Genomic DNA, 15,865 nt, shown 5'->3' with positions numbered 1-15,865 from the left:
AACAATGGAAAAATTATAAGGCAGAGGTCAAAATGTAAAGCAATAGCTTAAATATACCATTATTTTATATATGATAGAGTCTAAATTTAGCATGCGATCTCTGTATTCTTCCAGAGTTGCTAATTATGAAAGGTAGCATCCCCTAAAGCAGACTCAGGATGGTCCAAGAACATCACTTATGTAGGGTTACTGAGGAGGCAGGTATGGTGGGGGTTCTTGTTACCTATTAACTCAAATGGTTGGGCTTCTTGTTATTTCACCCCCCCCCCCGGGCTTGGCAGCAGGGAAGTGTCCAGCGGGTCACGTAATATGCATTATATGACTACGAGGTAGTAGAGACACTGGAGGCCCCCACTTGCCCCTTGCACCAGCTCCCCTGCCACCGGACATACTGTTATAACCCGTTTTACCAGCATCATAGCTGTATTTAGTTCCTCAATTGATCTCATCATCATGATCCAGAACCTTGTACTGCTTGTGTTGTGACTGATCTTGCCCTCCGCCGGTAGCCGGGTGGCTGCATACACAAATCCACACAGTGATGACTGAGAGCAAAGTTTATGCCCTTAATTTCAAGATTGAAAATCAGGTAGGGAGTAAGAGGGGGTAAGCCAGTGGGGTCTATACAAAACATGATACATGTGATGTGACTTTAGACAGTGACCACAAGCACTGTACAGTACCAAACCCCAGGATCAGATGACATAGCATCAGCATAATGAAACCATTTTTATTGAATGATTGGTCTACTCTATAAACACTAATTGAATGATTGACCTAATTTACCAAAGGCTTCGGTTTAGTTATGCAGCTGATACTAATGTAGGGTGAACAGCCATCTGACCTTGTTAACAAGACTATTACTAAAAAAAATAAAGTGAAGTCTAATTCCTTTTGATATAATGAAGCCAATTAATAGTTAATGAGACTGATCTGCATTTATTTTGTAACTGTTAATACATTTAATACACTTACAATTTTAATTTTCTTGATTGTACATTCTTGTATTGTACTAAATATTTTGATTATGCACTGCTTGCACAATAATACAAATTAGTATTTTATACATGTTATGTATGCATATTTTACCACTTTAATATTATACATCGATTTTTCATCAATGCACCTGGATTCTTTAATATTTCTAAAATAGTGACAGACGTAGTGATAAATCACATTGTTGTGGTTTTTAATTATTAGGGTTTACCTAATTATACCTTGTATTTATTTGCACAAAAAAGTTAGCCTATGAGTAAGCGCCATTTAAGGCGTAAAGCATGTTAAGCTTTGTGCCTTTTTCTCCCACTGTATATGCGTGTATACCAGCACTTTTTTGCAAATTAAAGCACCTAAATTTGTTTTTGTTTAGATCCTTTTTACCCACATATTCCATCCCACGAGGGTATGCTATTAAATATACAACAAACTGTAGTACAAGTATTTCTGCGCTTTATCTTGAACCTTTTGCTAGAATACGAGTGTGTGAAATATGTGGTCAAAGACATGTACAACCAAGTTACGCAGTAACATCTGTAGTAGTCAGGTTTGGTGTATTTGTCAACGACCCTTGATCTGTTGCCGCAATGTTGCAGATGTTGTGATGCTGTTGTAAAGGTGGTAACAAACACCCAGCAAACCATCATTGTTTTGGATCTCTTCTATAAAATGTTTGTCTGGCTCCAATTAATGCAGCTTGTATGGTGTTGGAGGCATACCCCTGCTGTTGGAATCTACCAGCCATTACATCCAGCTGTGCCTCACATGTACTTTGATTGGAGGTATTCCTCATAACTCATACATAGTGCAGAGTGTTCCGTAGGTCCAGTTGTAGAAGGCAGCCTCCTCTCTGGCAGCCTGTGGGCGTCAACGCTATGCATACAACCCCCCTGCTGTCGGTACTTCCGCCAGGGCTTCTATGATGGAGCGCTGGTGTGACATGACCTTCAGGTGCTCCATCAAAGAAGTCCGGTGGCACTACCGGCCAGAACTTCCGCCGGGGCTTCTTGGACTGAGTGTCGGCATAGAAGCCCCAGCGGAAGTGGCATGAAGCAGCAGAGGTTGTCTACGCGCATCGCGTAGACGTCCACCGGCTGCCCCCGCTAGACACCATGGAGACTGGGGATGCATTGGTTAGTCTGGGGGAGGGGGGCAGAGTGGCATGTCAGGGGTTATAAAGCATATTAGGGGGAAGAGTGGCATATCTGGGGGGCAGAGCAACATATCAGGGGTCTATATATATGGTGCATTATGAATGAAGGGGGCGGACCTTAAAATGGCTGTTGGCTTTCCAAATTTCTGTTTGTATATAACCTATACTGACTAACGGCATAATAGATACCAAAAATGATAAAATACATGTTTTACTGTTCATTAGATAAAATACTGCTTTACCATTCCACTCATGTGTATTTTTTCCTCTAAAAATATTTTTTTCTTTAAAATAGCACCAAACTTTAAGGGTGCAGCCTATAATCGGGGACGGCCTATAATCGAGGCAATATGGTATTAATACTCACTCTAACAACATAGAGTTAATCAAACACTAACTAAATCTAAAACCATATGCTTACATATACACCCCCCCCCCTCAAAGCTCCAGGAGAACCCAGAACTTGAGAGTTACTGCACTGCTACAGTGCCTCGGTTATCAAAAGCTTAGGAACCATGTACCCCTATAAAAATATAAAAATGTAATGGTGCAAATAGAAATGGGAAGGCTTATACCACTTTTTTGAACAGTAAACTGTTCGATAGGTTATATGGGAATGAGAATGCTAAATAAACTCTTATCAGGTAATTGGAAGCATCCAATATCATATTACAGATTCATCATGTCTAAATTTTGTAAAATTTTGTAAAATGCTACTTGAGCTCTTGAGTAGATAATTCTTGTAAATATAAAATCACAGAACTACAGCACAGAAAAAAAGAAAGCTACTTTTAAAATATAGATTGTTCTATTACATTTTAACATTCATTGTGTGCACACTACATCCTTGAACAGTATGATCATATGTTTAATTTAACTAACAAAAAACAAAAAAAACCCAATTAGGCTGAAATGTCATCTTGCTGTGCTTTATTCATTGGTACACTGTACATAGCCAACACTTAAGTTAGGACCTTTTTTGGCCATTATCTTGTATTTTTACAGCAGTGCCCCTTACAATAAATACATTCAAAAGGCAATACATTGTGTAAGGAGGACCCTGCTGTAGCCGAGCCTCAGCCTTACCATTGCCACTCAAAAAATACATTTTAAAACTAGCCCTTTTTTGTTTACAATTGAAGATGTTTTCTAGTTGTACTTATTTATGACCTCTTTATGACTATGTTGTAGAGTACTTTTCCATGCCTAGACGTACCTTTGGCTCCTCCCAGATCACATATGCGCGTGATTTTGCTGCACACAGGCTTTTGTGTCTGGGATGTTTTATGGTATCACCCATCCAAAATTTGTCATTCCTGCATTCCAATCTTGTGCAACATTTTGCACTTTTTGCCTTTTCCTAAACCTGCTTTGCTTCATGTTTCTCTCCTATGTAGTTAGCCTTGTTGGTGACCTTATTATGTTATAGATTGTTTTGGACATTGCATGTACTCCACCAGCCCTGGCCTGCCCTGACTTTGCAATGGGCCACAATCATGCTAGAATAGAAAAGGGCCTTCCCCAAACCGTTCCCTCAAAGTTGCAATCATAGCATTGTCCAAAAGGTCTTGGTATGCTTAAGCATTAAATGTTTCCTTAACTGGAAGAAAGGGGCCTAGCCCAACCCCTGAAAAACAGCCCCCTCCTCCACTTAACTTTACAGTTGACACAATGGCCATTAGACTTCCAAACAGAGAAGAGTGATTTGTCACTCCACAGAACACGTTTCCACTGCTCTAGAGTCCAGTGGCAGTGTGCTTTACACCATTCGATCCAACGCTTGGCATTGTACTTGCTGATGTGAGGCTTACATGCAGCTGCTCAGCCATGGAAGCCCATTCCATGAAGTCCCTGCCACACAGTTTTTATGCTGATATTAATACCAGTCAAAGCTTGGAACTCTTTAGCTATGAAATGAGCAGAGCACTGGTGACTTTTATGCACCATGCACCTCAGCACTCAGTGACCTTGCTCTGTGACTTTACACAGTCTTTCGCTTTGAGGCTGAGTTAGTGCTGTTCCTAAAGGCTTCAACTTTCCAATAATACCACTTACAGTTGACCGTGGAATAGCAGGGATGAAGTTTCACCAACTGAATTATTGCAAAGGTGGCAAAGTTATTCCTATCACAATACCACACTTAAATTCACTGAGCTCTTCAGAAAGACCCATGTTTTTCACAAATGCTTGGAAATGCAGACTGCATGGCTAGATCTTTGATTTAATACACCTGTGCCAATGGGTGTGACTGAAACACCTGAATTCCGTAATTTAGAGTTGTGCCCCAATACTTTTGTCCATATAGAGTAGCTCAAACATTATAGTATTTATAAATTCCCACACACAGTGACATTTTAAAGTTCTCAAGTGAAACTAAAATTTGTATTAGCTGGGGGAAATATGGAAAGCCAGTACTACTGTTTTTAGACTGTACCTTTGCAATGTAATTTGAGTCAATAGGTAGTAGAGGTGCCTAGGCCATTGTTAGGCTACACAGGAACATCAGGTCTTCTTGTCTGGTAAATCCAAGGATCTTCTTACCCGTCCAAATAGGGGAACCACTGAGGTGTTCGAGGGGATGTGGGAGCCCAAAGGTCACCTTAGCTCATAACTGTAAGTGTTATAGTATGTAAGCTTTAATCACAAAATATAGTGCTATAACACTGCAGAATTTGCTGGGTTATCATGATGTCTACTTATGTTAATGGTATGAAAAAAATGTTTTCTTCAGAAATATAGAACTTAGAAACATAGAATTTGATGGCAGATGATGACCATTCACCTCATCTAATCTGCCCATTTAATATGGGCAAAATAAATCACGTGATACTAATGGAGCATGCCTTTACCATTTAATTGAGATATTTAATAAAAAGGAGTTAATTACTTAATTTCATTTGCTTCCTGTTTTAGCTCTGAACAGCTGGGATTGTCAAAGTTGTTTACATTAGACTAATGATATGGTAATCAGATGCATGGACAACTAGGTGTATATCTTCAGGTTTTTCCAGGTGTATTTCAACAACACAACAAATAAATACAGAACATGTACATGTAAATTACCCTACTAGCCTGTTGTAAAATGTCATCTACTTTTGTGAAAAACACTGTAATGGAGACATATTACCTACATATGTTGACTCGTTTCAAAAATTAATAATTTAACAATAAATGCTAAAATTGGCATTGACACTTATGAATCCTACAATAAAAATGTTCTTAAATGGTTTAAATATTAAATATGCTGAAGTAGAGGATATCAGTGTTACATGTTTCGATAAGGTTATTATATTTTGTCTTCAAACTAATACATTTAAATCCCTAACTTAATGTTGCTTCAAGTTTCAGTTGACGAAAGAGGGACCCTTTTGTTTTTAGACTTTTTTAGTACATTTGTTATCATTGCTGTTTTTGTACCCATGTAAGGCATGTAGAAGAAAAAAAATATATTTTATTTTCACAGCTTAACCCCTTCACGACCAGTACATCCAAAAGAAAATACAATGGCACACTCTGATGCACACCACATCTGGCCAGTTCCCGCTTCAGAAGATCCAAGACAGTAATATGAGAACCAATCAGTGGCCAGTTGAGTCATGTGATCAATGTGATGACCAATCACAGCTATCGTATGACTGTAAGCCCAGATGCTCTGCCTCCCTCCTCTATCTTTGTGATCTGGAAGAGAGAGAAAGAGCATTGTGTTTGCTCTGGAATATTGTATAGAAAATCATATAGATTTTCTAATATCCTTCGTACCCATTCTAATTAACCCTTCCATTGAACACCCAAACGCCCAATCCTTATACGAATATATATATTACATAAAAAAAATAAAAAAAAAAATTACTAGGTTACTTTGGTGGGTGGTTAGAGGGAATTGGGGATAGCGTTTTTGATATTCTGTGTTTGATATTCTGGCAAAGACAGGTTGCCATGGAAAGAGACATGTGACCTATTTTCCTTGTACAATCCACCCACTGGTGCTAAATGAAAGGCACAAAAAAAAGGAAGGTATTAGGAAATACTTCTGTACCAATGCCCTTCCTGTCCCTCTCTGCCAAGACTTTGCATCAATGATTGTTTTATGGCATATGATACAATTATTCATTTTTTTAATAGTTTGTCTTTTTTTCGGTTAGTTGGTGTGGACGCAAAAATACTATCTATACATTTTTGCACTGCAAATTCTAAAAAGAAAACTATGCATGTGAAGTATTTCTGTAATCCTGAAGTTGCATCTGAATACATTTTGCAGAATCTTCCTGTCATAACAAATAACCTGTAGAAACAATCTTTTTTGTCAATTTATTTTAATTTAATTTAGTGAAGATTTATGTGAAAAATATATTTTGAGATTAAGCAGCTCATGGGGTCAAAAGATTCTTGGGTTTTGCTGGTCCTGGGTATCACAAGCGGGTGAAGGGGTGCGGGACGAAGGGTGGAAAGAGGGTAGATTGGCAGGGGGTGTGCTTCTAAGGACACAAAGTGAACTGAGGGGAGGATAAATGTTTTGTTACATAATGGGGGGGGTGTCTCTGACTATTCCCACTGTCAAGTTCAAGCTTCGATTGGGGCAGTACAGTGCGGTCCTACCAGGCTTCACACATGGCTATATTACTATGATGGAGGGTCATTTGCCAGGTATCTTCGATGCTGGGTTTTTCTACATTCCCCTTCAGTTCTACAACTGCTGCCACTCAATAACCCTTCTCCTGTGCTCTGAGCCTTCAGGACTGGTCCCTTAATTGACAGTATCTGGGGGATCCTGGACCTTTATGCAGTATGGGAAAATTTAGTTTTCTAAAAAAAGAAAAAGAAATGTCTTCAGGTTCATATCAAGCTTAGGTGTTCTTCATATTTTATCAGGGATCTTTCTTTTTCCCTTGGTACGAGCAGTTGCAGTTTTTCATGAATATTCCAAATAGAGGTTTCCCAAAATAGAAATTGCAAGAAGGAATGGGGTCACCCCTAGATTATTAGACTATTTTTTTTAACTTATTTTTTCATGTTGCTAGGTGATGAAGTCAGTCCAGTCAGATCAGGAGGAGATTCCCACTACCCCCTATTCCCAGATCTCAAATCCTGGGCTATTCCAGACTAATGTCCAAACTAGCCTGCAAAAGGCAACCCTTTCCCAGCGACCACTCGTAAAAAAGAACCTTTTAAACTGTTAATCCCTTTGGCTATTATTATTCAGCTTCCCTGTCTCGCCCATCAATGTCCGGAGCTATAGGGGATTTTTCCCAAATACGGACCATGCTGGCCTTCCTGGTGAACTTGATTCAGGACATCCAGGAGAGAGAATAACAGCTATAGAAGCCCTGTCGACCTCAGAAGTAGCATCAGCCTCAGGCCCCATAGCCCAATCTTTAGGTTCACTAAACCCCCAAATCATCACCCCCGCCCACTTCATACCAGCCGATTTGAGGAAGGGAAACATTTAACTGATCTCCCTTTTTAATTGGATCCCGCAAAGAACAAGGCTTTCATCTGTAAGGGATTTTTCATTATTTGGTTAAATCCAGGGACCCCAGACTTGCCACAAAAACCTGTCTATTCCAGAGTTCATGCTAGCATTCAGTTAATATAGACATGTGACATGCTTAATCTACCTGCACTACAGAGGGAAATTGGATCTGTATTTATACAAAACCATGGAGCTAGGCTACAAGTTTTCCACTGTAATTATTCCATTGACAGGAGGAGAGCGGACATTAAGCTATTCTGCGTCACTTCGCAGGTTTAAAGATCCACAGCACACATGGTGAATTTATGTCCATTGCTAGAAACGGGACACCCACCTAGTATAGATATTTCACAGCTTACAGATCCTGGTAGCTCATCACAAGACATCAGCTGCCGCTAGCCCTTTTTTTCTAGATTTTTTATGGATCTAGTTAGACTTCTATAGGATGCAAGCTAGTATCCCTCCCATCAAACCGGGACAGATACAGGAGAAGGTGAGGATGGTAGCCAGGTGTCAGGGTCTGCTAGAATCAATTTCAATCACTTCAACTTCAACTTCAATTTCAACTTTGCCATGTGGATAATCCCCCAGGGTAGGTCTTTCATCTCTTACTTACTTTGTGTTCTTACTGGGAAGCTCCTGTAAATGGCAACATTGTCATAGACCAGTCTGCCAAAGTCAAGCTAGGTATGTGGGACTTACCGTATTGGCTCGAATATAGGCCGCACTTTTTTCCCCCACTTTAAGTCTTTAAAGTGGGGGTGCGGCCTATATTCGGGGTCTAGCGGGACCTGCATCCTACTCCCCGATACGCTCAGACAGCCTCCCCTGCCAGCACTTCCCACGCGAGTTTAACCTCGCCCCCCCGACTTACCGGAGCAGACTCCCGGGTGTTTTGCGGGGCCGGGGGGGGGGACATCTACACAATACGCGTATACAACTTCCGGTGCCGGCACATCCAGGGCGGCCTATATCCGAGCCAATACGGTATTAATAATTGGAATGGTAGAGCTATGTTTATCCCCCAGCCATCTCTGCACTCTCTGTAGATTGTAACTGATGCAGTGTCTTCCACGGGGTGTGAGGGAATATTTGGTAATAGTTGGCAGATGCCTGGCTAAGGAAACTCCTGTCTATTCCTAGATTCAGAGAAACCTGCTCAATGTTTTAAATGTATCCTATTGTGGTGGCAGCTTCATTATGGGGACTCCTCTGGGCAGCACAGTCTGTAGTGTTCACATCATACAGCCTATCTTAAAAGTAATATGGTCAAATAAGCAATGCACACACTTTAGCATACTCACCAACATTTCCTTCCTGGATCCAGGGACAAAGGAGGCATGACCCTGGCTGGCAGGGAGTTAACTCATCATAATGATGTGAAGGGATGATACTTTTAGATCTAGATTTTTTTAATTATTTCATTCTAAAAGGTAAAAAAGTCGATTTTATTTATTTTTAATATGCAAAACATAACATAGCAGCATGCCCATTCGCAAAACTAAGGCAAAATTAAAATTACAATATAAATAAAATGATATAAAACATTATATCACATGGTAAAATATATAGCAAACAAAAAAACCTAGAAAAATGACGAACACTTTGACATAGGAGAGACATTTAAGAGTAACATTCCAATATTTCTAACATCTCTCTGGGCAACAAATACAGTAGAGTGCAAAAGAACAAATTATACTGATGCTGTGCAAAACAACATATAACAGTGCAGACCCTAAATACAATCAGTAACGCGAGCGCCAATCTTTGGTCCCTGAGCTGTTATTTCACAAAGGCTATAAAAATGAAATTTTTGCTTTAGCAAAGTACTTAAGAAATATTCTAAAGTCAATAGCATGAGGAGTGGCATTCTCAAGGGAAAGACCCTTCAGACGTTTTATATTTTGAAATTAGGGGCACAGCAAAAGCTTTATGTTGAGGTTCGGGCCATCATAAACATTTTTTGAGGTGAGGGGACTGCATAAACTTTATTCTGAGGTTAGGGAGGACAGAATCAACTTAATTCTGAAATTAGGGGAGAGCATTGCTTTTATTTTATCATTTTTTTATGAAGTTAAGTGGACAGAATCAGTTTTACTTAGCGGCTAAGGCAGCATCAACTTTATTTAGAGTTTAAGGGGCTGCATAGTTAGAGATCAGTATTTTTACTTTTATAGGAATTGCATATATGTCACTGTCAATTTAAAGGCATCATACTCCTATTGTAATTTTGTAATACTTCTTTACGTATCTCATATTGAATTTTTTTTAACTTGGAACAGAGCTGAACTTGAACTCTGTCATTAAACTTGACTAAGACCAGCTTCTGCAATTTGTAGAGGTTAAATGAGTGCTTGTATATTAACCCCTTAAGGACCGGGCTCGTTTTTTCTTTTTGTACCCTGTGGGACCGAGGCTGTTTTAATACTTTTGTGGTGCTTGTGTTCAGCTGTAATTTTCTCCTCACCCATTTAGTGTACCCACATAAGTTATATATTGTTTTTTTCAGGACAAGATGGGCTTTCTTCAGATATTTTGATCGTATCATCTTATTTACTATAAAAAAAATAAAAAAAACATGGTGAAAAATTGAAAAAAACCCACATTTTATGACTTTTATTTGAAAAATCTTTTACTCACCTAAAAAAGCAAGTAAAAAAACTAGCTAAATATATTCTACTACTTGTCCTGAGTTTAGAAATACCCAATGTTTTTATGTTTTTTTGCTGTTTTTTGTAAGTTATAGGGCAATAAGTACAAGCAGCGTTTTATGATTTCCAAATCTTTTTTAACAAATCTGGTCAGTCTGCCTCCATCTCCTCTTTGGAACATCTTTGAAGCCGGTTAACTCAATTTAACCCATTCAAACCATATATTTTTGAAAACTAGACACCCCAGGGTATTCCAAATGCTGTTATTTTAACCCTTTCCATGCACCAATTATACAACTACACTTTGTCAAACTTTGTAATAGTAATTTTTTTTTTTTTCCACACAAATTGTACTTTAGTTATAGATATACAGGTCCTGGTATATGCCACTGTCAAACAACACCCCAATGTGTGTTCAGGAACATCTCCTGAGTACAGCGATACCCCACATGCATGGGTTTGTCAGATTGTTTGGCTGGTAAAGGGCTACTTTTGGGGCATGCGTAATTCAGGTAGTCATTTGGTCATTCTGCCTCCATCTCCTCTTTGGAATATCTTTGAAGCCGGTTAACTCAATTTAACCCCGTCAAACCATATATTTTTGAAAACTAGACACCCCAGGGTATTCAAATCGCTGTTATTTTAACCCTTTCCATGCACCAATTATACAACTACACTTTGTCAAACTTTGTAATAGTAATTTGTTTTATTTATTTTTTTCACACAAATTGTACTTTAGTTATAGATATACAGGTTCTGGTATATGTCACTGTCAAACAACACCCCAATGTGTGTTCAGGAACATCTCCTGAGTGCAGTGATACCCGACATGGGTTTGTCGTTTGTCGTGTTGTTTGAGATTTAAAATGCCACATTTGGGAAGTGCGCTTTTTTTCTCCATTTTGGTCAGTCTGTACCTATGCCCTATCTTTGAGCTCGGCCACTCCAATTTACCCCATCAGCCATTTTTTTTATATATTAGACACCCCTTGGGTATTTGAAGTGCTTTTATTTTAACTCTTTGTTGATATTTTTGAGAAATCTTAGCACTTGCTCAAAATAATAAACTTTATTTTATTTTATTTTATTTTTTTAATACTTTTTTTTATATTTTTTTACGCATTTTGCTGGTACTGGATGGTTCATCTAGTGACATCACTGCATAATTATTTTTAAATGTTAGCACTTTTTTTTTCCCCATTTTTTTTTTATTTTATTATTTTTTGAATATTTTACTAATCACATTGTGATTAGAAAGCTGGGCTCCATTGACTTGCATGGTTGAGTGCAGTACCTGTATTCAACCTGCAAGTGGAGCCAGAGTTCTCTAGAGGGTCAGGAGACCGTCTAGTGAACTCTTTCATCTTTATTGGTTTTTTTCCCGGGCCGCCGCTGATGGCGAAGATCACCGGCAGCTGCGGCTGTGACCGCTCTCCGGAGCGGTCACAGCCCACCCAGAGGTAAGTGTTTGGTGTCGCTGGATGCCTCCTGATTGAGGCATTCCAGCGACACCATTTAAGTTTAGGAGGCGATCGTTGATCGCCTCCTAAACGCTTTTAAAACGGGCGTCCGCAGCCATACAATGTATGGCGGCTGTTGACGCCCCGGGGAGGGGCCAGACATGGCCCCCGATGCCGATCTCGGCCTTGCTGAATGCCTCGACATCGAGGCATTACAGTAACGCCGTTTAAGCGAAGAAAGTGATCGTTGATCACTTTCTAAGCTTATTTAATTTTTTGACGGTTCAGGACCGTCAAAGGTCGTTAAGCGACCGTTTTTCCATGACGGTCCTGAACCGGCAAAGGTCGTTAAGGGGTTAATATGAATATGAAACAAACAGCAACTGTAAGCTTTTGTGCTAGACAAAAAATGACAAGTGTAGAATGAATGAGCTGGTTTGGGGAATAGTACCAGCCTTTTGATTTTAAACAATGGATATCCTGACTGAATCAAGCCCATAATACAATCATACTATTTATTCCACATCTGTTATTACAATGCCCTATGAATATGCCAGAGAAAAATGGCACGTTCCAGTAATTTTCCTTTTTATATTCCAGGAACAGCAATCTTAGCATGGTATTTTGCCATGCACAGATTTGTAATCTTTTACACCATTGCAACTCATTTGCCAACTTTGTGCAAGGGCAGGATTTTAGATGAGAGAATAACGAAAACGTTATGTCGAGAAAAACTTATGGAGTGGATATATCTATATCATTAATGTTTCAGCCTGTTAGGATGTGATATTACATGTATAAAACCAGAAACAGGCATGCAGATTGGAGATGTATCACTGCTTTTCGATTACTTTAATAGATTTACCTCCAGCCCATTGCTTAAACCCAGTGTCATTATCAAAATGAATGACTAGGCCTTCAAAACCCGTAGTAGAATTTTGTTTTCTACTGCTTGTTTATAAGGATCTGTATTAAGGAAAAAACATTCTAGTGGGCTCATTTTATGCCATGTTTACAAAAGTGTGTAAAACTTTTCTCCTGTTTTTGTTTACCTAAAAACTAATGTGTATAAAATACCAGTCCATATTTTAAATGAGTGTCATAAATTGATATGAAAATGTTTAAGATAATGTTAAAAAATATTATTTCTCACTTATTCTAGAAAAATGAATGGCTGTGCTTGAACTGCCAAACTCAGAGGCTCTTAGAGGGAAGTCTTGGCAATGCTGTACCTTCTCCCCTACCACAGTCAAAGCCACAACTTTCAGGTTCTCTTCGACATCAAGGCGTTACACCGTCAGGATCACCTAAGCATCTATCAAGTCCCCCAACAAAAGGATCACCACTGCACCAACCAGCTCCTAGCCACACAACATCTCCACGTCATCAGAAGCTGGGACCTACATCAACCCAACATCAAACAGGGACAGTAGGTCAGCAGCAAAAAACAGTGTCATCAGGACATCAAGTGGAGACAAAACTTGACAAGCAGATTTCCCAAGCAAACTATCTCAGGAGTTCTGAACAGGTTAAAACTCAAACTCATAGTCAAGACAGAAAACCTGCAGAAGACATAACCCAATCCAAAACTCCATCAGAGTCTCAAAAGGTGTCAAAGCAGCTGGTGCCAAAACAAAAAAGCTTGGGTGGTAAGAAGGAAACAGGGACAAAAAATAGCAAGTCGGTAGAGGCCCTAAAAACAAAAGATCAAGAGGTGAGTTTCAGCCCAAATTATAAGACAAAAGCATGGTACCCTTAACTGATTTAATAATTCTTCAATAAAGAGATTACATGAGCAGTAGAAGTGTTTCATAATAATCCTGTTTGATATATATATATATATATATATATATATATATATATATATATATATAATCTTTTGACAAGATGTAAAAAACACAATTGCAGTATGCAATAATACCTTTTTATTGGACTAATATGATATTTAAAAGACAAGCTTTTGAGAGTTTTGCTCTCTTCTTCAAGTCTAAAGCACTTTAAACAAGTGATATTGTTAGAGAATGGGAGGGGGTGAGTAGGTTGTTATAAATGATGCACCTAGGAGTGTAAACTGCAGAATTGATTGAGATAACCGAGGGCAACAAATAACACAAATAACAAATAAACATAGGATAACCAATAAACACATTAACTCGTCAGATATAAGTATAACAATTAGACATACATTCGACATTAAGATGTAGGTTCATATAAAGTTATGGTAGTGTGTCAGGAAACCAGAATCCACATTAAGTCCCTTCTTTATGGTATTGAAAAGTGTTATTATTTTCATCTTAAATATTTTCCGTTTGTGTGAGACTTTACAATTCCCTTTCAGTATTTTAATTTTGAGGTTTTGTATGGAGTGATCGTTCTAGGTGAAGTGATGTCCTACCAGTGCATAATATTTGTCTTCCTTGTGGTTTTTGATAGAGCTTCTGTGCAGGTTCATTCCGAGATGCAGTTTAAGGCCAGTTTCTCCAATGTAGCACTGATTGTCACATGCTGAACACTGTATCATGTACACTATAACTGCAGATGTGCAGGAATGTGATTCCTTAATGGTGTATGTTTTGTTGTTGTAGCTGGCTGTGTGATTGTCACCTATATAGGACTGCAACTAAATTTATTGAAAATAACTTTCAAACCTGCCCCCCCACCAGTTATGCACATTTTAGCTTGCCACACTACCTCCCAGATATGCCTTATACCCCATGTATGCCTTATAACCCCAGATATGCCACTCGCCCCCCCAGATATGCCTTATATCACCTATATGCCTTTTGCCCCCCTGATATGCCACTGTGCCCTTTGATATGCCTTATACCTCCCTGATATGCCTTATACCTCCCTGATATGCCTTATACCCCCTGATATGCCTTATACCCCCTGATATGCCTTATACCCCCTGATATGCAACTCTGCCTTCCCCAGATATGCCTTATACCCCAGATATATCCCTCTGCTCCCCAGATATGCCTAATACTCCACTATATGCCATAGTGCCCTCTGATATGCCTCATACCCCAGATATGCCACTCTGCCCCCAGATATGCCTTATATACCCTATAAGCCTTAAATCCCCCTGATATGCCACTGTGCTCTCTGATATGCCTTATAGCACCTGATATGCCACTCTGCACCCCCCAGATATGCCTTATACCCCCAGATATGCCCTTCTGCCCCAGATATGCATTATACCCCCTATCTGCCACAGTGCCCTCTGCTATGCCTTATACCCCAGATATGCCACTCTGCCCACCCCCCCAGTGCTCCATACTCCTTATTGTCTAGTAGGGGCAGCCGGTGAACACCTGCGCCATGCGCTTAGATAAACCTCTGCTGCTGGCCGACAATTTTGCTGGAGCTTCTATGAATGAGCACTGGAAGGTCATGTGATGCCGCTGCTCCATCATACAAGCCAGTGGAAGTGCCGGCAGTAGCAGAGGTTGTCTGTGTGCATCGCACATGCCCCCACCAGCTGCCAGAGAGGAGGATACAGGTCTCCTACAGCGCAGGGGATCCACCTCTCCAGCAGCCAACTAACAATGTGCAATGCGCGCAACCTCCGCCACTGGTACTTCCGTTGGAGCTTCTATGGTGGAGCACCGGAAGGTCATATCACACTGGTGCTCCATCATAGAAGCCCCGGCGGAAGTGGAGGACAGTAGCGGATGATGTCTGTGCGCATCACACAGACAACCACCAGCTGTCAGAGAGGAGGATCCAGGTCCCCTGCATGTCTTAGTGTTATTATCTGACCTCTATTTGCTCTGAAAAAACCCTCATCTTATATTCCATAAAATCGATTAAACTAATCGATAATGACATTCATTTTCATTATCGATTATTATTGATTTTATTGATTAGTTGTTGCAGCCCTACACATATATGTTGGCAAAGTTGCAGTGAGATTTGTCGCATGATACAGTGCCATTCTGTGTAAGCTCCTGTTCTGGGGTCAGTTTGTTGTAGACCAATCTTTTTCTCAGGTTCGGTGGTTGTTTAAATGCCGGGGCTGAGATAATATTTTTTTAGGTATGGGGAGTCCTCTGAGAGCACTGGCTGTAGGTCTTAAATGATTTTTTATATTTCCCCTAGAGTTGGGTTGTTGGTAACTACCAGAGGGAGCCTT

General features: G+C 39.7%; 1 protein-coding gene across 1 annotated transcript in view; it reads left to right on the top strand.

Annotated features, from left to right (window-relative positions):
* The window catches only part of LOC149281114 (protein bassoon-like), a 119,026-nt gene that overhangs the window by 78,918 nt on the left and 24,243 nt on the right, over positions 1 to 15,865 (top strand). Inside the window, exons 5-6 of the mRNA XM_089499783.1 lie at positions 12,893 to 13,112; positions 13,233 to 13,444. Of these exons, the coding sequence (XP_089355909.1) occupies positions 12,893 to 13,112; positions 13,233 to 13,444 (432 nt within the window). The remainder of the gene's footprint in view (positions 1 to 12,892; positions 13,113 to 13,232; positions 13,445 to 15,865) is intronic.

The sequence above is a fragment of the Sceloporus occidentalis genome, unplaced genomic scaffold (assembly GCF_023333645.1).
Source record: "Sceloporus occidentalis isolate IW3139 unplaced genomic scaffold, rSceOcc1.0.p SCAF_139, whole genome shotgun sequence".
NCBI classification, from domain to species: Eukaryota; Metazoa; Chordata; class Lepidosauria; order Squamata; family Phrynosomatidae; genus Sceloporus; species Sceloporus occidentalis.
Note: the sequence above shows the minus strand (reverse complement) of the source record. Positions and strands in the feature narration are given on the sequence as shown.